We start from the raw sequence: 25,398 nt of genomic DNA on the forward strand, positions 1-25,398 counted from the left end.
CTAAGGGCATAGGCTGAAAGAAAAATGACAGATCTTTGAGTCTAGGGCAGAGGGTCTCTGGAGAAGGGAAATCTTGAAGAGGCTACTGCTAAACAACTGTTCTTTTCTGCCATGTAATTGACAAGTTGGTATTCTCAGAGTGGCCCAGTGGAATTGCAAGCACATTTGTGCCCTTTGGAAAGCCCAGAGGCTGTTGGATTTTCACAACAGCTGTCTCAGTGACCCCTCCCGGGCTCAACTATCCACTGCCCATTTCCCTTTTTGTCTTCTGAAGCCTGAGCATATGAGACTCTGGCAGATAGAACAAGGTTGAGAGCAACTGACACAGGAAACGGTGGTGGCTGGACTGGGGCCTGCCTGCAGCTGAATGTGGACGCACAGCCAGGTCTTAGCGAGGAAGCAGCTGTGACTCCAAACATTGGGCTCTATGTCACTGGCTTGCTTGTTTCCTTCTTCTAAAGTGGCTTAACTGCCTTAGGAAGGTAACATTAGTGCTTGGACACGGTACCACTCACACTTCACCTTGCAGTTTAGGAAGGGAGAAAATAAGAAACAAACTCTCATTTAATGTTTCTTACCTTGTATGGGGTTCTCTCTCTCTCTCTTTCTCTCTCTCTCTCTCTCTCTCTCTCTCTCTCTCTCTCTCTCTCTCTGTGTTGCCTGCTGCAAAGGAGGGTGATTTATGATCACTGCCTGGGTTCGAACCACACTAGCTGTAAGTCACCTAACTTCTTGTATCATGTTCTTTCTGACATGATATCACCATAGCATGATCATGATTATGTCTGAAGCACCTAGAACAATTTACAAACATGGTAGGTGTTATGCACATGTTTGCTTTTACTCATGTTAGTCAATGTTAATGCAGTCCCATCTATCCTTTGGAGATGGAGGAAAATGAGGCTCATGGAGATTAAGTCCATCACCGGAGATGGCAGAGCATGAAACCAAACTCAGATTTATCTGCAGTGCCCCCACCTGCCCCCCAGCATGACCAGGCATGTTCAATGCTATCAAATTTCCTCTCCTGTTTGCCAGTTTAGGGTTGAGTTTATCAGCCTTTCTTTGTACTGGAGAGGGTGAAATCCTATATGACCGCCTTTAATCTTCCATTCCATTCATCTCTGGAAAAAAAGCCAATGGTCAACATGCTGGGGGTGGGGGTGCATCGAAGGGAGCAACGTCCTTTTTCTATCCCCCTTTCCTTCCCCTGACTGCCAGAGAGTAATCATAACTAATATTCAGAGCCTTTATTTTAGTCTGGGGGATTTAAAGATGAAGACAGGCTCATAAGACAGCTCTGCCTATCAGAAATACAATAAGACATGTGAAATGTAACTAAGAGTTTCTAATAGCTACATTGAAAAAGTAAAAATAAAGTGAAATTTAAAGATACTATTTAGCTCAAATATCTTAACCTGGGATCAATAAGAAAATGATGCAGGAGATATTATCACCTTTTGGGGTATCTAGTGTTAAATCCATGATGTTTTCTACACACACTGCCCTAGAACATACATGCTGTTAATACCTGCAGCCATGCAGACCCACACACTGCAAGTGCCTAATTTATGTATTTATTTAGGCCCACTTTATTCATGTAACTGCGTATGTCTAAAATTGTCTCTCCTGTATTCATTTTCGGATATTTAAGGGGGAAAGTTGGCTGAAGAAATAACGCAGTCGACTTTTCTCCAAAATTCTCCCGTTTTTTTCCTGCAGCTGAGATTTCTTGTGTGGTCATTGACATGATCTGCCCGTCTGTACTGCACACCATGCAATCAGGCATGATATGGGGGGCATTAGTAGGACTCAAGTCTCCTTTTGGAAGTCTTTTTCCCTGTCTTGTGCCTCTGTAGGCACCATAGGGCCTCCACTGATGACAGCAGTCAGATTAGCCAAGCAGAGGCTTGATGAGGGTCAGATTTCTTGGACCGGATGACAGGCCGAGTCCGGAGCCCGGGGTATCGCGGGGCCTATTCAGGATGTGCTTGCTGTCTGTCTAGCATGAGCATCCCAGCATCCGCTTGCGCTCAGCTGTGGCAGATCCCCTAGGGCCTCCGCCTCTTCCAGGGCCTGGAAAACAGCAGGAATCTCCCCGCCTGCCCGGCGTCCTAACTCCCCCTCCCCCGCCCCACAGGACCCAGGGCGGAGTCGCCCACCTGTCACCGAAACGTCCCACGTGGGTCAGCTGGAGGAGGGGTTGAAGGGAGGGAGAAAAGGCAGAGGCGTGGAGGGAGGCAGACGTGAGGGCCCTGGGAGGAACCGAGGAGAGAGGCTGAGACCTCCCAGCAGCAGAAGAATCTAGAGGATCCCCCAGTCACCTAAAGACAGGTAAGGATGGGGCAAGTGAAAGAAAGGAGACAGAAACTAGGTTAGCGGGAAGAGAAGGAAAAGATGGGGTCGAGGGAGGGGCTGTGCATACACGACGACATAAGATGGATAACTGCGCTGCAAGAGAACGATTCTAGCCAGAAGACGACGGCGGAGGGTGGGGGAGGAGGAAGCCAGGCGTCTGCCCCTTTAAGGTTGCCAAGGCAACCGCTCTGGCCAGAGCGAGGCGCATTGACGTCAGCAGCCGAGCTCTGATTGGCCGCGGTCGGCTCGTTTCCGGTGGAGCCGTCGCGGAGCCGCTATCGCTGAGTGGAGTGAGGCTGCGAGCTGAACGCTGAGGACGCCCGGTACCCCGGCAGCCTCGCCCCGTGCAAGTCCCGCCCGCGCCGCCGCCCGTCCGCAGGTGAGTGCGGGTCCGCGGGCTGCCCCGGGAGCCACCGGCCGCGGTGCCCCGCCGCGCGTTCCTGGAGGCGCGGGAGCGAGCCAAGATGGCGCCCCGGGGAGCGCGCTGCGGGGGGACGGCCGCACCCCCTGCGCCTCCGAGGCGGCCGGGGAGCCTCGCGCAGGCCTCGCACTCCCGGGCCGCACCTGCAGCCCTCCTCACGGGGTCCCTAGGCCGCCCGTGCCCCCCACCGTCGCGCCCCCGGCCTTCGCGGTTCCGTGTCCCCAGCCGTGCGCGGCCTTCGGGCCTCCCTCGGCTCCCCGGCCGCCTCCGCCCCCGCGCGCCGCGGCCTCCGCGCTCGTCCTCCCTCCCCCACTTCCTGAAGGACAACAGCCCGGTTTTTAACCGGAATCCGCCGTGGTCCTTCTGCCCTGGTCGTGATACTCGGCTGTAGTCTCCACTCGGTCATTTCTGCGCTTGCTTCCCCTCCCCTTCGCGGGCTCGTCTCCCTCCACCCCTCCGCTCGCTGACTCCAGGCTAGCTCCGTTTCTCTTTGTCCCCTCTCGCTTCTCCATCTTTCCTGATTTCCAGCCCCCAGCGCCTCCCCCAGCTTTCCCCAGGCCTCCTGCTCAGCGTCTGGGGCCTTCTGCCTGGTGAGGGATGAGGGTCGTCCTTCTGCACGCAGTGCTCATGACCTAAGTGAAGTGAAGGGCAGGCACTTTTCCTGTCCTCCCTCTTGAAAATACGCGGCGCCCGTTAACCCCTCCAGCTCAGGACGGGTGTGGGGACAGCCGGTGACTCGAGGGAACCCCAGTCGATAGGTTTCTGGAGCAGAGAAAAGAAAGCTCCAACTAGATGACGACCCCAAGGCCGCGTTAGTGTTCCTTGGCATCCTTCAGGGGAGGAGGGCCGTATCAGCAACAGGCTCTCACAGCGTTTTAAATATGTCTTCCAGTGTAGTCCTTCTGAAAGCGAGAGTGTTCCGTCAGAGCTGAATTTCCTCAGGAATCTGCCCTCATGAATAGACAGTGCAGTGATGGCTTTACAGTGTTTGTTTTGGAGGAAAGCTAAGTTGTTGGGCTTTGAAAAATAAGCACAAGTGTGGAATTAAGACATGCCCGATTAAAGATATTAAGGCCATACAGTTTGATTATTTGAGGTTTCACATGGTGACTGCAGTAATATGTGGGAGTGCCGTCCTTTTGGTCTGTGTAGTGCATAAACCATTTTCCACTTACTAGGCCCAGTTGGGCGGTCTTTACCAGCCAGAGACCAGATCTGGGAATGATTCCTCTAGACAGTTAAATGTACATGTACTGATATTGTGGAAATGAGACTGGATATTTTGGAGCATAAAAGATTTGGTTTATCCATGTTCCTGGTGACCTTCAGTATTTGGAATGGAGAAAATTCCTCTGAAGTAGATTCTTGGTGTCAGATAGTTGTCTGACCTGGAAGCATGGCAAGAGCAGATGTTACCTTGCAGTAAAAGTCTTCCCTTTAGAATTTATTCTGAAATAACAGCGTGCCTGTCTCAGTGGTTTCTAATTTGTGTGCTTGTCGTGGAACCACAAACTCTCTCCTGGTCTGCTAATTGCTTGTTATTGACTTTTATCTTGAAAGTTGTCAAAACAAAATGATAACATTGTAGCATTTTGAAATGGTTCTTTATCCTTCCATTTCTTTTAAATTCACAGTTTTACTTGGTGGGTCTGTGAGCATTATCATTTGAAAAGTGGTTAATTTTCAGATGGTTTGCAGAGTGGAGAGGGAGTCATCTTTTAATCTCAAGTGCTTAGTGATTAGGAGTTAGGAGGAAAACTAAATGCCCGTTAGAAGTACCAAGCTTTTAACTCTGTGGCAGGTTGGCTGCCCATTATTGTCTTTCTGTTTCACATTAATGTAGTCTGAATACAGTTTTATCTATTGAGTCATCTGTAAACTTTCAACCAGTGTATTTTAACATATTCCTGTCTAGATGAAGAAAATCTTAGTTTGCTTGATTGGTTTTATTTTCGGTACTACAACCTCTCAATTCTTTCCACTGATAACTGCATTACCTTCCAGGGCTATAGTTTAGTGAACGACAGTGGAATGAAAGATTGCCGAGAAAAGGCACCTGAGGCTGCTTTTGTGTTTCAGAAAGTTTGAGTCCACTAATATTTGGCTAATCAGCTCCTTTGCCCTGGTGGTTTGCTGTGTGACATTAGCTGTGCTCATGGGACGGGAGGTGCGCACCGGGGAATGTCAGATGTGCTTCATTGTGCTCTGTGCTTTCACTTAGAGCCAACCTGTGTGCCCTTGTAATTCTCTGTCCTGTTTACCATTTACACATTTCCCACGTCATCATCATGATGTCTTTTGAAGATTACTGAGTGAAGTTCTCTCAGGGCCTGAGTCCTCAGCACTGCCTCACTTGCTCAGCAGGGCAGACTGGCTCATGCTTCCTCCCAGGAGCTAAGGGTCTTCTCTGACTTGTGCACACTGAGCTCAGGCTGGACAGTAGGAACTAAATGAAATGCTTTAGTTTCATTTTGAAGAATTCAAATTCTGTGCATATTTTATATCCCAGCCCCCACATCCTCTTTAAACACAAACTATTGAGTAGGGAACAGAATTCTATGAATCTGTTGTCTAGTGAATTTAATAAGTCACAGGTCAAATTTGCATTTGTACTTTCTAGCTTACCCAGCACACCTGTGCTTTTTCTCCCAGAGAATCATGGCGTCTGGCAGTACTACCGCCAGTGAGGAAGAGCGGAGTCTCCGGGAATGTGAGATCTATGTCCAGAAGCACAACATCCAGGCCCTGCTAAAGGATTCTATTGTGCAGTTGTGCACTGCTCGACCGGAGAGACCCATGGCATTCCTTCGGGAATACTTTGAGAGGCTGGAGAAGGTAAAAATAAATGAGGGGCCGATACGATGACCATGCAGTTGTTGTTAGGTTTAATGCTTCTGAATGTGCCTGGTTCTGCCTTTGGGAGAAGAGGAATTCTGACCAAATGAGAAGTCCAGCAGAAATTACATTAGCACACAGAGGAGGATTTCTTAGTAATTTTAATGAGAATCTATCAGAAATTGAATTGATGCTGTTTGTTTGGCTATTAAAGGGTTTCCAAACAGTTGGTTTTGATTATTTTAAATAATGTTTAAAATTGACTAAAACAGGTACAGTCAGTCAAGTGTAGTATAACAGTTGTATGAATTGAGAAATAGTTAAAAGCAGTTAGTGCTCTTCTTCAAGAAAGCAGGTGAGCTTTTAGTTTATCCCACCTTTAAGACTGTAATCCTACATCTGTGTCTAGCTTGGGGTGGTATAATCAAAATCAATTCTGAACTCTTGTTTTACTGTTTGATAGCTGTGAATGGGGAGACAGGAGATTGATGGTTACCATATTTTTACTGTATACTTTTGATTAGGACTTGTTTCCCAGAAAGTATGCATTTGATTTTTATTCTGTGTTGTTACACACACAGGATGTATATTTTTGTCTTTTTTAAAAAAGTTTGCCTATTTTTATGTGTATGAGTGTTTTGCCTGCATGAATGTAGGTGCATTGCATGCTTGCCTGGTACCCACAGAGGTCAGAAGAAGGTGTCAGATCCCTTGGAGCTAGAGTTATGGATGGCTATGAGCCACCGTGTGGTTCTGGGAACTGAACCTGAGACCTCTGCAGAGAGCAGCAAGTGCTCTTAACTACCAAGCCTGCTCTGCAGCCTCCAGGATGTGCATTTCTAAGCAGAATTACAATTTTGCATCTAGGATGATGCTTCTGTGCACTTTCCTCAAGAAATGATACAGTCAAAAGTTTGGTTCACCCAGTGTGTTAAGTAGTTGATTTGGTTTGCTTCTGTAAATGTTTGGGCGTACATGTACCACTTTGCTGTGCTTGCTGTACATATTCAAGCCTTGAAGAGGTTCAAAATACTGGGGCTCATATTTCTGATAGCATGTTTAACATCTAATTGTACAGTAGAAATATCTGCAATATTCACATTGGTTTGGGCAGTTTCTTTCTGTCCATGTTTTTACATAAAAGAATATGCATTTGAAGGTTTTAAAAAGTATTTGAGTAGCTCAGTAAGTAGGTATTTTACACTATTTCCTTGGAAATCTTTAAAATGCTATTGATTAGGATGATTAGACTAACTGGAAGAAAAGAAACTGCTGACTCGTCCTCTGAACACAGTCTTGGATTTGCAGTAGAAGTGCTGGCTTTCTCTTACTTAAGCAATGGCTAATAATGGGCATACTGGCCAGGAGTGTGCTCTGTTTTGAAATCAAGCGTGTTCCTGGAGATCTGGTTCTGAAATGGGTCACGGTAAGGCGATCCCTCTTCTTTGGGCATCAGTAGAAATCAAATGAGAGGATTAAGTTGGTGAGACATTAAGTGCCTATCTTTTTATAGGGAGTGTTGAGTGCGTGACACTAATTTCAAAGCCTGTATTTACTGCAGGAGTGTGTAAGGACTAACCAAGGTGGAAAGCAATAGATAATCGTTATTATAGATTCTCTGTGGATGGAATTTTAGAGTTAATGTGCTTGGACCTTCCCACCCCCCCCCCCCAACCCCCAGGAAAAGTTACACAATAAAACACCTTTCTTGTACATTGAGGTTTTTTTGTCAACTTGCCAGAGTTGAATATATGTAATATTCCACTTGGATTATTAATTAACTAGATTTTTGGCCTTTTAACAAAGTATTATTTCATGTATTATGTTAATTTTTATGTCTGAAAATAAACTCACATTCTTACCTTCTCCTTCCCCATTAACTAGGGGTTATGTTTTTGAAACCTTCAATGACTTCAGAAGAAATACACAAAAGAATAGAGTTAGTCAGTGGAGACAGCTGCATTTTAGTTCAGACCATTGTGCCTGGAACTTAAGTCCTCTTATGCCTGTATTTACTAGAATCTTGCCTCTCTGGTGGATAAGAGTAGTTGTGTCTAGAGTGTCTCCTGTGTGCTTCAGACTGTGTGAAGCACCATACACACATGCACATTCGCACACACACAGTGTCTGTCTCTTTCCCATTACTTAAGTTGTCTAAAGTAGGGTGTTGATACCATTTTGCTGAAGCAACAGTTGAATCTAATGGAAGTTATATCATAGCTGTGATCCTTAGGAGTTAGGTATTGCAGCAACAGTATGTAGCTCAGGAATTTCAGTGTATTTCTTCCCATTACAAAGTGCCTATCTTGTCTTTACTTTGTGTGTCTCGTTCTGGGTGTGAGCGGAAAGAACAGCCATTATCTAGGATTTGTTGATCTCAAGGCAGAGAAAGAACAGAAATCCAGGCCACAATAGAGGCAGACCACAATAGCGTGACATGTCCATTTACATTCTATGGCCCAAGCAAATCATGTGCCCAAGCCTTAAGTCATTGGGGAGGGAAGCTTGTCTACAAAGAAAGATGACTAGAGCAGGAAAGAAACAGATACTTAGGAGAACATATTAAAAGAGTGGTGGAAACAGTTTGAACCTAAGAGTTGAGAAGTCTAAGCTCAGTTTAGTGCAGAGCATATGCAGAAGATCAGGAAAATTGAAAATCACTAAGCAGTAAATAGGTTGAGAGCTAAGAGGGAGGCTCACAGCTGAGTGACAACAGCCACAGCAGAGTAAGGATATACAAATGTATCATTGTACGCACTAGAAATGGATGATCTCAGGAATGTCTCTGAGTCATCGAGACTAGGTTATATTCAGATTGCTGTTTTAGACCCTCACTGGAATCCACAAGACAAAATCAGAATGCTTTTGTTACTTCAGAATTATCTTTAAAATTTGGGTAACTAAAATACAGTCCGAAATGATACTTTGTGAGGAGTGTGTGTGTGTACAGTATATAGCATTTGAGTATGTAGTGTATGTTAGTGGGAGCACATGTGTATGCATGCATAGAGGCCAGAGGTTGATATCAGGTGCTCTTCTATCTTTTGAAGCAGGAGCTCTCACTGAACTTGGAGTTGACTGATTGGCTAGCTGGCTAGACTGGCTGATCCGAACGCTAAAGGGATCTGCCTGTCTGCTAAGATGTATGTACCCACCCTTAACTTGTACTTGGGTCCTGGGGATCTGAACTCAGGTCCTCGTGCTGGCATGGCAGGCCCTTTACCAACCGAGCCATCTCCCCAGCCTATCATTAGTGAATTTTTAAATGAAAATTTTCTGAAATGACAAAGACTAGTTTGAGAGGTAGAATTTTTCTTTCTTTCTTTCTTTCTTTCTTTTTTTTTTTAATTCTTTTACTCTTTGAACTTAGGTGAGTTTTGTAGTGTTTGGTGTTAATGTGAAATAGGAAGGTCTTACCAGTTTCTAGGACTAACTGAATGAAATGAGTGAATTTTCTAAAATATACAAAGTTTTAAATGAGTCACAGACTGAAATTGTGCCAGTATAAAAGGTCTTCCCACCCCTTCATTGCCTGTGCATGTAACCATTGTTCTGAAGGCAATCTGTGGGTGTTTACAGATACATTGATTTCTAAAAGAGTGGTTTGTTTTTTTCTTTGTGTGTATGTGTTTGTATGTGTTCACGTAGGTAAGTGTGTGGAGGACAGAAGACAACCTTTGGGTCCATTCCTTATAGCCACCTGCCTTGTGTTTTTGAGACAGGTCTCGTCTTGGCCTCGATCTTCAGTGAGCTGGTACTGTCTCCTCCCCAGGGCTGGGGTTACAAGTTTGTGCCGTGTCTCTCTTTCAAGTGGGTTTGGAGGGTGGGACTCAGCTAATTCAGCAGCTAACACAAGGGTGATAACTATGTATGAGTATGGTGTAACCACTGCCACTGACCTTCATTTTGGTTGTTTCCAAGGTTTTATTTTGAAAAACAAAACAAAACTAATCAGAAGAAATGTTTCTGTAGAGATGTCATATTGCACATAAGCTTGTTTAAAATTTCTAGAAGCAGAACTACTAGAATACTGAGTTAAGTAAATGTGCTTATAGTTAAATACTCACATGGATAATATAGTTATTTTTGTTTTTCTCATTGTGTTTTTTTCTGGATTAATAACTCTTCGCCCGGAAGAACTAGAGTTCCATAATGCTGGCACTAGCAGGAAGGAGCTCTGGTAGCACCTTGCTCGTCACAGTTCAGAGTCCTTGAATTGATCTGTTTGCTGGAAGCAGGGCTAGAGCTATGTAGAGATGAGAAATGAGGAGTATCTTAAGGTGGTTTTTGTTTGTTTTTTGGTTACTTTTATTCTAAATAATTTGCTTACTGCTGAATTAACTTGAATTTGAAAGATGTTTTGAGAAGTCAAAGAATGGATGAAATGAGTGAAGAAATAGAAGATAACATTTTTATTTTATTCCCTTCAGCCCTAAGAACTTTTTAGTGAGGGGCCAGTTAGATAAAAGGAAATCCTTGATTTCCCTTTTCATGTGACTTGGCTCAGGAAGCACTGATGGCGTTGCCACTGATGAAGTGTTCTGTGCCACCCAGGCAACCGTGCTGGTGTGACTTATCTTGGATTTTACTCTCTTGTGTCCGTCCCCCCCCCCCCCCCCCATTGGAACTGACTTGTTCTTCTTATGTTGGTATTGGAATAGGTTTGAAGTTAGCTGGGCTGTCATTGGAATTTGAGAGTACCAGCTTTCAGATTCTGAAAAACAACTTTCTTTCAGGAGGAGGCAAAGCAGATTCAGAATCTACAGAAGACTGGCACTCGTACTGACTCCAGGGAGGATGAAATCTCTCCTCCTCCTCCCAACCCAGTGGTTAAGGGCCGTCGGCGACGCGGTGCTATCAGTGCTGAAGTTTACACAGAGGAAGATGCAGCGTCCTATGTTAGAAAGGTAGTTCTGATGTCTGACTAGTACCTGTTTCTGAGGCCCGCCTTGTAGTCAGCTGTAGGCCCTTGATGAGTACATGTTCTATGTCAAAGAAAGACAAAGGCTTGGTTGTTATCACTTGAGAACAGATATAATAGTTCCTCCAGAGAAACTGGTGATTATAAACCAGTGAGTAATTGCATTTAGGCATTGCTGATTTCCATGCGCTCTCTTGCAGCAGAAGCAGGCAGTATTCCTTTTTCCCTTAGTTCACGCTGTCAGCCTCTTGACACTATGTAATTCAGGTTTTGGCTTTTAACCTTTTACCCTACAAGTTGCGTTCATCCTGGTCCGCTCCTCCTTAGAGCCTGCCAACACTGAGTTAGGTTTTACCTTTGGGGAAATAGGCCCCAGGCACTTGATGCTTGTGAGACAAACAATACTGTCTGATCATAGTTTACAAACTGACTGTTATAAAATACTTAGTTTTGCCTCAGAATAATGATCTTGGTCTGTGTGTTTTTGGTTTAGTTGTTAACTTGGAATCAAGTACTGACCTTTAAATATAAGCCTGGTTCTAGGCAAGGGTATTAATCAGTATTTGTTGAGTACTTTGTGAATCATTCAGCTGTGTTGTAGTGAAAATATTTAACTCAAAATAGTTTTGTTTAAATACCATTAATTGAAATGCAAGATACAAACATGAAATGTCTTTGGTTTCTAAGTGGTCATTTGGCCTTTAATATTTTTCTAGGTTATACCAAAAGATTATAAGACAATGGCTGCTTTAGCCAAAGCCATCGAAAAGAACGTGCTGTTCTCACACCTTGATGATAATGAGAGAAGGTAGGTGCTGGCAGGTACTTCCACACTCTTCTTCCAGTCGGGTGGTGGTACCAAACTTTGTCACTGTTGCAAGTTTTAGGCTCTTAGTTTTACACCAAGTGACAGAACTGAGAATCTGAAAGCTCTAATGCCAAGCTTATTTGAAATCTATAGACAAGACCTGCGAAGTCTAACCCAGACCTCTTCTGTCCCACAGTGACATTTTTGATGCCATGTTTCCAGTCTCCTTTATTGCTGGAGAGACGGTTATTCAGCAAGGTAAGAGCTGCTGGCGGGCATTGTAATCATAGGAAAGGAGGTGAGGTGAGGATGCTTTTTGTTGTTTTATTGGAGTCTGTAGGCCGCAGCATGTTCTTTATTAAACAATTCTCTAAGTTAAAAGGAACATTTTCTCTGTGGGATTAATAGTTTTGGTAACTTCACCGTTAAAGGGAATGCCTATGTTGTCATTGGATATTGTATAGAATTTCAGAACAGTAAGTCACATGTCCTTTTTATTTTATTTTATTTATTTATTTTTTGTTTGTTTTTTTTTTCCCCAGAGCTGAGGACCAAACCCAGGGCCTTGTGCTTGCTAGGCAAGCACTCTACCACTGAGCTAAATCCCCAACCCCTTATTTTATTTTTTTAAGATCAAATAATCAAAACCACTCACATTCTGCATCATATAGCCCATCTGTTGTTACATGACTCTATGCCTCCTACAGTATCTTAACCCATTTTTGCCCATGTAGGCTAACACGAATCTTAACTGTTGGACACTTCTCTTTTTTTCTTAACATTTTCATAAGCCAAGTATTTTCCCATTTTGTGGCAGCCTAGCCTTTTGTTATTAACTGTTGAGTTGTTGTGTTTGTACATTCTATAGCAGTTAATTCTGTATGTGTAAGTGGCTTAATGTTTTTTAAAAATTTTTTAATTTTTTTTATTTTTTAAATATATTTATTAAGTTTTTTCCATTTTACATACCAACCCCAGTTCCCTCTCCCTCCCCTTCTCCCACCTCCTCACCTCCCTCCCGCTCTACCCCTATCCACTCCTCAGAGTGGGTAAGGCCTCCCATGTAGTCAACCAAGTCTGGCATACCAAGTTGAGGGAGAGTGGCTTAACGTTTTTAAAATTAGATTTTATTGACTTATTTTTTTGTACATGTGTGCACACCTATGCATGTGCATGCTACAGCACTGGTCTGTGGAGCTCAGAAGGTATCTTTTAGGAATTGGTTTCTCCTTCCTCCATGTGGGTCCCAGAAATCAGACTCAACTTGTCAGACTTGGCAACAGGTGCCTTTACACACTGAGCTGTCTCATGGGTGCCATAAGTGGCTTTATTAAAGTGCAGTTTTAAAAAGAATTGTGAGATGTCCAAAAGGAGTGATTAATTTCATGTCAGTCTTTTGAAAAAACCTTGTTCGTTTTTCCCTTAAGTTCAGTCACTTAGCATCCACCCACAAATTTACTATTTTCTGTTAAATTGATTGTTTTGTTAATGATCTGACTCTTTACTTTCTTCCAGGTGATGAAGGGGATAACTTCTATGTGATTGATCAAGGAGAAATGGATGTAAGATTTAATAATAGCAAAAATATGTTGATAATCTTGATTTACCTTTCAATTTCTAAGCACAAGCATAATGTTTGCAAAGGCAGATGATTATAGCCTTGATAAGTCAATTCCCTCAACATTTGCCAAGCATTTTTATGACACAAACTTTTTAAAGGTCGCTTGCCTGTCTGTGCATATCACTCACTACTTTCACTGGGGGTAGCAGTTGGGAAATGCATGTATCCTGTAAGAGAGCTTAGGGCTTCACTATGGAATAGTACAGCTTTTAAAATTTCTGTTTTGTTTTGTTTTAGTAACCAGTGAAGTAATGATAAAAATCACCTCAGTCTTTTATTGGTATTAGGAAATTCAGTGACCTAATACACATAAAGTGCCCAGCACAGCTTTCTGTAAATGTATGTCATCTGATATTAATGATTGTCTGAACATTTCTCCTCGACAGCCCACTAGGGCACCTTTTTCAGGTTGTTTAACTGTCAGTGTTTTTGCTCTGTGCTGTTCTGCACATGTGTATATGCTGTTGTTTAAAACAGGTTTAGAATTCTTCCTTTTGGAAAAATCTGAGAATTAACACAGTTGTATATGCAGATAGAAATACATTTTTGATGTCATTTTTATTTTAGGTCTATGTTAATAATGAATGGGCAACCAGTGTTGGGGAAGGAGGGAGCTTTGGAGAACTGGCTTTGATTTATGGAACTCCTAGAGCAGCCACTGTCAAAGCAAAGACAAACGTGAAACTGTGGGGCATTGACCGGGATAGCTACCGAAGAATCCTCATGGTAAGAGGCTGTGGGGTTTAGCACGTGATTTAGAATTCTGACCCTTATTATTATCACCAATTTAAAATGAGGCTCTCCCTACTTTTAATGGTTGGATAGTTGGCATTAGATTCAGATTAGTATTATGTCACTTGAGACAGGGTTAGTAAAACAAAAGTTAAGTCAGGAATAACCAGAGAAACTTGTGTGTGTAGGTAATGGTCAGCTCGTCTTAGCAGTCTGTCTGCTAGTGGGTTAATCTAACTTAATCTTACCCACCATAGATTGCCCACTGGATTGGTTTTAAGTGCATAAGTGCATAAAGTCATTTAAAGCCGTTCAGAAAGTAATCATCTTCTCTAAACTGAAGCAGGGTTATCAGTAATAAACTTATACTGCCTTCTTAGAGGAATTACCAAAGCAAAAGACCATTGAGGCATTCTATTCATTGAGACTTCTTGAGAAATTTGATAATCTTACTGAGGAGCTTTAGATGTTTTAAGTCCCAGCAAATGGTCCTATCCATCTTGAATAGTTTTTGTGGTGCCCATATGGCTGTTTGAAGATACACAGTCTGGGACTGCAGAGAAATGGCTTAGTGATTAAGAGTGTGTACTGCTCTTGCAGCAGGCCCAGGTTTGGTTTCATACACCAGGCACTCACAACCACCAGTAACTCCAGCTCCAGGAAATCTGATACGCTCTTCTAGACTGCATGGGTACTACACTTGTGTGCACAAACTCATACTCAGGCATACACATAGTTTAGAAAAAAATGTCATCCTATATGCTTTGAAATCCTTATGGATTTTTATTTAAAACAACATTTTTACTTATTCTTTGACAATTTCATACCCCTGGACCTGAGAGAGGGAACCTTGTTCCTTTCCCACCTCTGCGAACCCCTGTGTGTATACATATATATGTACATATATCCCATTGAGCCTCATTAGTGCTGTTTGAATTCACAGTGGTGCATGGGCAGCTTTCTAGCAGCCACACCCCTAAGGAAAAATGACTCTTCCTCTCCTGGCTACTGTCCATTCTCATTAGCTCCTCAGCTGCAGGCTTTTTTCTGGTTTTCTATTCCAAGTGCACCAAAACCCATGAACGTTCAAGTCCCTTATCAGAAATGACGTAGTGTTTGCATAGAACCTGTGTACATACTCCTGTCTGTTCTAAGCCATCACTACCTTAGCTTTGATATTTAAAGCACAGTACACTGTTTAATAGATTGTTGATACATTCTGTAGGAAAGAAGAATGCATGTTGAGCAAGTCTCTCTTTCTTTCTCTCTCTCTCTCTCTCTCTCTCTCACACACACACACACACACACACACACACACACACACACACACCCATAAAAATTTGTCTGCAATTGACTGCAGATGTGGAACCTGTGACTATGGAGGGCAGATGGTGTGTGTAATATGCACACGTGTACATAATGCAGGTATATGTAGTAGTACTGGGGTCTTTTATCTTGTGTGCAAAGTTTGTCAGAAAGCACATGAAGTATTCTTGTTTTCTTCCAAGTACACCCAGCACTTTGTTTTAGATAGATCTAGAGTGTTCAGGATGGTGTAGCTGAAAGTTTTTTTGTTCCTGCCTGGCTCCTAGGGCCCTGCTGTCCTGCAGCTGCTCAGACCCAAATGAACACATAGAAGCTTATATCAGTTATGAACTGTATGGCCTACTGGCTCAGGCTTCTGGCTAGCTAGATCTTACATTTTAAATTAACCCATTTCTATAAATCTATATTTTGCCCCATGGCTCATGGCTTACACCTTGTTTCTCATGGTGGTGGCTGGCAGTGTCTCTCTGTTCTGCCTTTCTCCTTCCTCCTCTCTAGTTAGAATGTCCCGCCTCACCACTGGCAAAACAGCTTTATTTATCAACCAATCAGAGCAACACATATTCACAACATACAGAATGACATCACCCATCATGATGATATGGCTGTACAAGCCTAGTTAGGACTGTGGGCCTGCCTGTTACAATTTGTAAGTGGCGTTGTCTGTTCCCTGCCTGAGCCTGTGGGTAAGGAGATAGTCAGCTACACTGTTGAAGTCTCATGCTCATTCATGATTAGCTGCTTAGTTGCTTTTTAGAGAACTGCTTGGTATTTCACTCCCTCCTAGAACTGCGTCCTCCCTTGGGCTGCACACCTGCTGCTGCTTTAGGATCCTCACAGAGCTTTGTGCAGAGCTGCACAGGGGCTCACAGTTCAGTGCAAAGAAAAGTGGTCATGAGTCAAGAAGCAGCAGCAGTAAGCTCTGTATTTACTTGTGATATATTGTGTACCCTGATAAAATTGGCCTGAAGATCAGAAAAGCAGCGCAAGCCACGGCACCACCTCTTACCTCACCAACTCCTCAGCCTGAAAGAGCCTCAGTCAATAGACCTCTAGCCAAATGAGCTTCCTCACCCGAAAAGGCTTTAGTTCCTATCTCCTCACGCCTTATATACCTTTCTTCACCCAGCCGTCACTTCCTGGGATTAAAGGCGTGTGTGCTTCCTAAGCAAAGGCATGAGATCTCAAGTGCTGGGATTAAAGGTGTGTGTTACCACTGCCTGGCTCTGTTTTCTCTTCTAGACTGAGTCAATCTCATGTAGTTCAGGGTGGCTTTGAACTCACAGAGAGCCAGACGGAGCTCTGCCTCCCAAGTGCTAGAATTAAAAGATGTGTGCGACCACTACCTGGCATCTGTGTTTAATCTAGTGGCTTGTTCTGTTCTCTGGTCTTCAAGCATATTTTATTAGGGTACACAATATATTACCATAGTTACTTTATTTTTTAGTTGGTTTAAAATGTAAATTAATTATTCTGTAATATTGTGTGATAATTACATCTTTTTTGGACATGACTTTTTTTTTTAAATAGGGAAGCACTCTGAGAAAGAGGAAGATGTATGAAGAATTCCTTAGTAAAGTGTCTATTTTAGGTGAGTTTTGGAAAATTGTATGAAGAATTGATAAATTGGAGCATTTGTGATACTTGGCACAGTTTTTTACATGACTTAAATCTTGTAGCTCATTCATATGTGTTTTCGTACATGTTTTTGCTTTTGCTAATTTTGATCTTATGTAATTTTGACAATGTTGAAAGTTTGGCAAAGTTAATAGTAATTTTAATGTGTATTCATTTAATTTGCTAATATATGACAGACTCTGTAGTTAGACTTGGTAAAAGCTTTCTGATGACATAGATGCTGCTCCTTCCTTTTACAGATGCAGGAAACTCTCAGTGTCCTTTATGCTCTGGACATTGACAGTTATGTCTGTTGCAGCTTCTGCCTTGCTGGTCCCAGGAATGGGTTTTGATGGGTTTTGTCTGAGAAAAGTTAGATATCTTTGTTGGCCTCTTGAAAAGATCCAGACCTGTTGAAATTTAAAACTGAGCAGGTTAATTGGACATACTTTTGTAGATTTCCTTACATAGATTGGGAGATGTTAAAACCTGTCCTGTATGGGGTGTAGATAGTCATTTTTCCCAGATGACAGTCTGCTGTGGCTTTGTTACAGTGATTTGACTTTCTTGCTTTATTTGTCCTTTATTTTGGTGTTTTGAACATTAGTTAGGTCTGTGGGAACAAAAGGTACTTTCCAGCTCCTTGTTATTCACAAGGTAAACTGAATTGAGGGGTTAAGTGGACAAATTACTACTTTGAACCTTTGGAATGGTGTGCAGGGAAGCTTTCTCTTTTGTTACTTACTGGTAGGTTTGCTTTACTGGATGCTAATGTTCAGAATTGCATTTTTTTAGCCCTTTGCCATGGGATGCAGTTGATGTAAGCTAGCCAGAGTTAAAGGAAGGCTCTGAGCACTATCTGCAGTAACAGGCAAGCAGTCCTGCTGAGACACTCCTATTGGGATGTTGAGTGGGGATGCTATTTGGTTGTACCTTTGTAGACTTTGTTTTTGCTTAAATTTTACTATTATTATTATTATTATTATTATTATTATTATTATTATTATTTTAGCATACCAAATATATAAAGGAATTCTTTGGATTGTTGTCTTTCAGAGTCTCTGGACAAGTGGGAACGTCTCACAGTAGCTGATGCATTGGAGCCTGTCCAGTTTGAAGATGGACAGAAGATCGTGGTGCAAGGAGAGCCAGGGGATGAGTTCTTCATTATTTTAGAGGTATAGAGTTCTGCCTTTGACTCCTTAGTGCTGTGCACCTAGAGGGGGGCAGCTAATCTGATTTGTAGTTTTAGGCCTACCTGATGTTTTATTTTAAAAATATCTTTTACTTCAGAATACAACTTTATGTGTAGGTTGCTACAGTTTTCAAAGAATTTGAATTAGAATTTTGGAAGGGCCCTAACATGATTGGTGACATTACTGTTTACTATGCTAAAACCCCCCTCAACCATTGCTGTTTAAAACACAGGTGCTTAGGCTATTGGATAATGATTTACAAGTCTAAAAGTTGCTGTGTTGTCTGAAACATCCACTTATAATCCTGCTTGCTAAGCAGGTCTGATAGCGTCTTCATAGACTGGACTCTTGTCTCATTGCAAATGTAGCCATAGAAACATGCACCTGGAGTGTGATAGTCTTACAAACATTTTATTTTCAAAAGACGCAGCAAACTTGGGCTGGCCTTTACATAAAGTTTGCTAACCTGACTCTAAGCCCCTTTTGAAGTGTTTGAGCTAGATAAGAACCTTGATAGCGGGATGCTGGTTAAATGGAAATCACAGGGCATAGGGGTAAGGAGTTGGGGTGGGGGGTGACTTGACTTCTCATACACCTTTGACCATAGCACATAGATAAGTTGAAATAACTGCTGAGTCCTCCCCTACCCTGTGCAAGGGAGCTGAGATTGCACAGCACTTTTATATTCCCTCTGGGTTAGGAAGCATCTATTTAGCTTCTTGCTGAATGTTCTAACAGGGCACAGCTGCTGTGCTGCAGCGTCGGTCAGAAAATGAAGAGTTTGTTGAAGTGGGACGACTGGGGCCTTCTGATTATTTCGGTATGTTACATTCTGATAGCAGATACATGATTTAAATCTCTCTTAGTGTAGTTTTTCATAATTGGTCTTCTGATTGTTGTTGTTCACTTACTTTTGAGGCAGAATCTGGCCTGGAACTCACCCTGTAGACCAGGTTGCCCCCAAACTCACAGAGATCCGCCTGCCTCTTTTTCTAGAGTGATGAGATTAAATGTATGCACCCTGCCTGTACTTGTTTTTGAGATAGGGCCTCAGATAACATTGCAGGCTGGCCCTCTGCACATCCTACTGCCTGAACCTCCTAAGTGTTGGGATTATAGTCATGATGCCTGTTAAATTTCTTAACCTATACTCTTTTTTGGTTCTCAGAGAAATATTGTAAGATTTAACTTGACTCAGTTAATAGATGGATGTGGGGACACATAAACACACACCCATGTCTTAGATCACCTACAGTGCCTGAAATTGATTGTACAATGAGGCTAGCTTCTCACTCCTTGTCATCTTCTTGTCTGCCTCCACCCCTTGAATGTTGGGATTGTAGGCATAAAAGACTAGAGTGACTTTATTACCTATTAGTTGGCAGTGTTTTTTAACATGCAGTTGTTGTGTGGCCTCTTAATTCAGTTAGAAGAAAAGTAAATCTTTGTTGTTTTTCTCAGAAGTGGACCCTTGAAGGGAATGGCTTCTATAGATGTTAGTCTGCTCTTAGCCATTGCCCTTCTCTTTTCCAGGTGAAATTGCGCTGCTGATGAATCGTCCTCGGGCTGCCACAGTGGTTGCGCGTGGCCCTTTGAAGTGTGTTAAGCTGGACCGACCTCGGTTTGAACGTGTCCTTGGCCCATGCTCAGATATTCTCAAGCGAAACATCCAGCAGTACAACAGCTTTGTGTCACTGTCCGTCTGAGATCTGCCTACTGTGCCTCTCCTCTCCCCAGTCCATGCTTCACTCATGCAGACTGCTTTCTCTTCCTATCTGCAGCGCCAAGTGGCCACTGGCTTCACAGCTTCCTGTCTCTTTATACTAAAAGTTGCTTTACTGCACCATTTTTTCATTTGGAGCATTAACTGAATGCTCATTCACAAATAAATAGAGAGTTGTATGGACTTGGCTGTTACCGCTTCTCTGTGCAGTGTTCAACCTGGGCAGTGAGTGCCATGCTTTTTGGTGAGGGCGGTCCTGCACTGGTGAATTACCGTAATGATGTAATAACAGTGCAGGGATTTTTAAGTGACACAAATTTCCATTTCCATATGATACAAGTGACATATTTAGACTGTGGCCACGTTTGCTGTATTTCTTTATAGAATAAATGATTTTAACCTTTAAGGTTTAGAAGAATGGATATAGAAAAATCCTAGTACAGTAGAAAGACATCTGCCTGTAATTAAACTAGTTTAAAAGTATGGGAAATGTCCATGTTTTGCTAATTACCAGACAGATATAACTAGTTCAGCCCCCTCAGCCTGGTGTTCTTTGTATATTGCTGGTGTTTCTTCTCCAACCCTGAAATACTTTGGTGTGGCTGTCTATACCTGCCTTTTAAGTTTGAAATCAAGTGTAGATGGCAAGTACTGGGTCGTGACTTAACTACATCTGTCTCATCTCACAGATTCTGATGATAACTACTTATCCAGCTGGTGCCAAATACTGATCATGAGATGCAGAATTGTGAGTGAGAATTTGAGGTTTGCACTCTTGGTTAACTGTGGTTAACTAGTGTAATCTGCCCTCAGTTTCTGGTTCTAGGAGATTGGATTTACTGAGAATAGACAGAGACAGGACAAGCCCCAGAGAAAGAAATGGAGGCATTGTTACTGGAGGTGGATGGGGTCAGGTGTCCAGAGACAGGAAGCTTTGTTCTTGAGATAGTCTCTCCCTGGTGTCTGTTAAGGAGGGTGGGTAGGATGTGGCTGTGTTGTGGTCTGAAAGGCCATCCTGCTGAGAGTCCTGCCTTTTCCTGTCTAACCTTGAATTTCTCTGGTAAACTTTATTATTTTTTGTTTGTGTGTGTGTCTGTGTTTTTTTTTTTTCCTTTAAGTAAACTTGTGTTTGAGTCTTAACTGTATTTCAGTATTTTCCAGCCTTATGTGTTACATTATTCCAATGATAACCCAACAGTTTATTTTTATTACTGTTATTTTTTAAACAAAATTTCACAGTTCATAACTAGGCATGTTATGATTTATGTATATTGTCGGGTTCTATTTGGGAGTGACTACAAGCATTTTCCATGTGTGTACAAGTGGTTCTGATTAATCCCCTCCTACCCTTCCTTCCCAGTTAACGTAAATTGCTTATGATAGTTTTTTTTTTTTTTTTCTTGATAGGTTAAAAAGCTTTTAGGCTGTTACTGATTTGGGAAAGAAGTTTCACTTAGGCTTTAGTGTGGGGTCGGAAGCTGCTTTGTTACTATTCCTAAAATTTCCATATATTAAATGAGGGTTGTCTGTACTTTGTGTTGGCTATCTTTTTTATATTTAAAAAATAAAAATTATGTTATTAGAGTAAAGCTTAATTTGATATTTGTTTAAATGCCAAAAATAAATGAATGATGTAGAATGCCATAAAATGCATTTTCATGTATATATATATATATCCCTTTGTTCTTATATACAGAGACACACCCTGCTTTCTAGAGAGTTCTACTCAAATGCTGGCTTGCTGGTTACTCCCTTTTGTAGTTTTCACTCTTAGACTTTTCAAGATAAGTCTAAATTTAAAAATTGCCACATTGAAAGCTTTATCTTCGTGCAGTTTAAGTATCAGTCAGAAGTCATGGCTGGCATACTGTGTCTCTGATGGGTGGGTGAATTTAGGGCTGCTGAGAAATTGGAGATGGCCAAAGGGACAGTTGCTGTTTCCTGGATACTAGTCTGATATACTGTGTGCTAATCTAATATATGCTGTTCTTTTGTTACAGACTGTCTCAATGGTAGGTCACGGAATAAAAAAGATGAAATAATTTAAATTCTTAAATGAATCGGTTTTTCTTCCTTTTCTCCTTTTTTCTATCTGTCCCTCCCCAAAAGTTCAGTGGGAAAGAACGAACATGAATTTTGGGATTTAGTGTTTTGAAAAAAGTAATGTTTGTTTGTTTTTTTTTTTTTTTTTAAATACATTCCAATTCAGTTTGTCAAAGGGTGGGTCTCAAAATTTTGCTAAAATGCTCATGGGTATGTGGCAGATTCACTAAGTTGTGGAAGGAAGATTCTATCCAAAGCCATGGTTTCCTTTTCACAGGACAGACCTGTGCCTTGTGACTTTACAGACTTGCTGGGAAGTTTGGTCTATAAGATCTGCCCTTACCTACTTAAGAGATGTGTTTGTCTTGCACATGTCAAGCCTTGTTTCTAATGTTTACTCCTCAAGTTTGGGGAGTGAGCTAATGAGTTACTCAGTGTATAGTGGGATCTTCACGTGCAGGGAAGTCAGCGTTAGTGGCTTTGCTTTGTAAGGTGTACCTTGTACAGGTTCAGAATTCCCTTCCTCCCACCAGCTGCATGGGCTGTAACTGAAGAAAGTCAGGGTCTATTAGACTCAGCATAGTCTGAGCCTGCCTTTAAAACTTGGCCCATGGGGTTGGGGATTTAACTCAGTGGTAGAGCAAGCGCAAGGCCCTTGGTTCGGTCCTCAGCTCTGAGGGTGGGGTGGGGGCGGGTGTAGTAAAAGACAACAACAACCAAAACTTGGCCCATGATGCATTTCATTGTTGCCTTTGACCTTTTAAAATGGAAGTAGCAGTGTCAGTGGTAGGTTTTATTTTTATTTTTATTTTTTTTGTATCACTTTATCTCCAACCCCAAGTAATTGTCCCTTTGTGGATTTTTGCTAAGCCCTGGCAGTGTATTCTCACGTGGACCAAAACTCTGCTTAGGAACAGTGGCTGTTTTAATTTGTCCTCTAGCATGTCTGTCAAGTGGAACCACAAATCTCCCTTCTTACATTTTGGGGTATTTTCATAGGAATCATCTGTTTTGTGTACACACACAGCTAAAATTTGTTTCTTGACATAACTTTAGAGCTGTGATTTCATTGTGACTCCTTGTAACTAAACTGCCCTTGAGTGTCCTGTTTTTGTTTCTTGTAAGAGTTTAGTAGTTTGGGGATTTAAAAAAGTGGCCGCAGGCCGGGCAGTGGTGGCGCACGCCTTTAATCCCAGCACTCAGGAGTCAGAGGCAGGCGGATCTCTGAGTTCGAGGCCAGCCTGGGCTATCGAGTGAGTTCCAGGAAAGGCACAAAACTACACAGAGAAACCCTGTCTCGAAAACAAAACAAAAAAACCCACTAACAACAAAAAACAAAACAAAAGTGGCCGCTAGATGGAGCACTTTTCCTTCATTCCTTTGTCAACCCCAAAATGAGTGCAGCTGTTCTTAGGGCTTCTGTGTTTGCACGTTTCCCTAGTTGGGACAGTAAGTCTGGCCCTGAGATCACTACACCACTGGCAGCATTCTTGGATGTCGTGGGCTGAGCAGTGAAAATGTGATTCTCCAGTGCACTCTTTCCTACCCAATGCTGAAAGAGCTCTGGAGCCCCATTTTAGCTATTAGTTGTGAATGTGTCTTGGGGGGGGGGAGGTTGTCCTAGCACCACAGTTTTGGTGTGTTTTTATGCTTATTATTGATGAGTTCACTGGTCTCTAAGGATAGTGCTCATGTACTGGTTCCTGAGTGTGAGAAACCATATCTTAATGTGAAAAAATGTGTAGTAGGCAGATGCAATGTTAAAGAACCAACAGTGTAAAGTGATGCATCTTTATCACACAAAATGAGGTTCTGTAGTAATGGGTTGGTGATATTCAAATAGAGAATCCTAGGAGCCTGACTTGGTATTTCTCCTAGGCAATGGCTATGATTATCTGCCAGTTCAGCAGCCAGGGATAGGACAGAATTGCTGCATGTGAGAGAGTTGGCTTACCCTGAGGTCTAAATCGTCCTGGGTTTTTGAGAATGCTGTGGCATATTTGTCTAAACCAGTTTTCACCAGTTGACACAGTGTGCAGTCCTCGTCGTCTTTATTTTCTTGTCAATGGTGACATGGAAGGTTTTCAATAGACGGAGTACTCGTTCATGGGAAGTTGAGCAATGGTTCACGTGAGTAAGCTGTAAGACTTGATACCTCTGAGAATGGAATGTTTTTGTTATCTGGTATTTTTGAAAAATGCTGGTCCTAGGGTTTTTGTTGTTGTTGTTAGAGTGAATTTTAAAAGTAAAGTCTATGTAGTTGTTCAATATTCAACATATTATGATCAAATTCAGTTACTTTGGTTTTAAAAAGTATAGCAGAAATTTTATTCTAGAATCTTCAGAAACTAGTCTACATCAAGGGGGGTTGGGTTGGAGTTGGGCTGCAGCTCTCCCGAGGCTGGTTGAAAGTCTCAGACCTTTTTTCCTTGAATGTGGACTTTTTTCCTCATTCTTCAGTGGTTTCCTAGTGCTTCCTCCACAGGGAGGGTAGGAGAGAGCTGCTGATGGAAGGGCCGCCCTGGGTGGGAAGGTTCTTCAGCACAAGGTCTCTCTTAAAGAGCTGATTTTTGCCTTTTTTTCTTTCTGTAGCCCGGACCAGCTTTCAACTTTATACCTTGTCTCAATCCCTCAAAGGCTGGGATTTGCTGGCATGAGTCACAAAGCCCAGCATAAATTTTCTTTCAGATAACCAATTTAACTTCACAAACTTTACTTTGGAATAGGTGTAAACCACAAAATGGTATGATTTTAACCTTATGAGGCCTTAGTTCTCTTCCTTGCACATTGGAGGTAGGAGTTATGCATGTTCAGGAGAGTTGCAAACCTATGTGTTGACTGGTTGAAGTTTCTGGGGCATGGCAATGCTTTAAGGAGAATTGAGCAAACTGGGTTCAGGGATTGTGTACCCATAATGTGGGGTGCTAGGATGAGTCAGAACCAAGACAAACATGGTGACTCATGCCTGTAATCTAGGCACTTGGGAGGTAGAGGAGAAGAGCAAGAATTCTGGGCTAGCCTGGACTGCATGAGCCCTCATGTCAGAAGGCCAAATGATACCACCGTTGTCATTTGTCCTGGCTGCCTTTGGACATATGCAGAGGTCTGTGGTGACATTTCTGATTCTGGACTTTGCCTCTCTTAGTGGTGCCTTTTCCTTCTTCCCTCTGGCTTTCATCAGAGGATAAAAAAATACCTGCTGAAGCCATTTATTTTTACTCAGCTCTTCACCGATGCAATCCTAACTTGCTGCCAGTTTCCCCTGTGTGTCTGACTTGGTTTTGACTTACATAGTTATTTCTCCACACAGCCTAGGCTAGCCTTGAACTCTGTGTGGTTGGGAATGCCTTTGAATTTCTGGTCCTCCTAAGTGCTGGCATTGCAAGCAGTGCCAGCATGCCTGATTTTTATTTGGTGCTGGGGTCGAACCCAGGGCTCTGCACCTGCTAGGCAAGCACTCAGTCAACTGTGTGAGCCACACAACTTCTTGGTTACCAGCTCCTCATTTGATATCTTGTCAGATTGAAGTGTCCCTTAGCAAATTTACCTTTAGTATTTCCAAGAAGCAGCTGGAGAATGGTGGGGGTTATTGTATTCAAATAGTGTTAGGGACTGGAATGTCAGTACAAAGGGTGATGATGATGATTATTATTATTATTTATTTTTATTTTACATCAACTTGAGATTTATAGATTTTAGGTTTGCTTGGGAGATGTGAGGTGTTTTTTTTTTTTTTTTTTTTTTTTTAATGTGGACCAGGAAGTATACTGTACCTGCATATACAGTAAGGACTTGGA

At 42.4% G+C, this 25,398-nt stretch overlaps 1 protein-coding gene across 2 annotated transcripts; it reads left to right on the forward strand.

The window, feature by feature from the left end:
• Positions 1–2,205: 2,205 nt before the first annotated feature.
• On the forward strand, positions 2,206–21,618 carry Prkar1a (protein kinase cAMP-dependent type I regulatory subunit alpha). 2 transcript variants are annotated; one of them, XM_036195487.1, is made up of 11 exons: positions 2,206–2,334; positions 5,432–5,614; positions 10,351–10,521; positions 11,252–11,343; positions 11,540–11,601; positions 12,859–12,905; positions 13,532–13,690; positions 16,553–16,613; positions 17,696–17,817; positions 18,574–18,655; positions 19,369–21,618. In XM_036195487.1, exons 2-11 carry the CDS (start codon positions 5,438–5,440, stop codon positions 19,539–19,541), a joined length of 1,146 nt encoding a protein of 381 aa, XP_036051380.1. In that variant the 5' UTR covers positions 2,206–2,334; positions 5,432–5,437; the 3' UTR covers positions 19,542–21,618. The 2 variants fall into 2 exon arrangements, with proteins under 2 accessions (XP_036051380.1, XP_036051379.1); XM_036195486.1 differs by lacking the exon at positions 2,206–2,334 and adding an exon at positions 2,486–2,737.
• The last annotated feature ends 3,780 nt before the right edge of the window (positions 21,619–25,398 follow it).

The sequence above is a fragment of the Onychomys torridus genome, chromosome 8 (genome assembly GCF_903995425.1).
Source record: "Onychomys torridus chromosome 8, mOncTor1.1, whole genome shotgun sequence".
Taxonomy (NCBI): domain Eukaryota; kingdom Metazoa; phylum Chordata; class Mammalia; order Rodentia; family Cricetidae; genus Onychomys; species Onychomys torridus.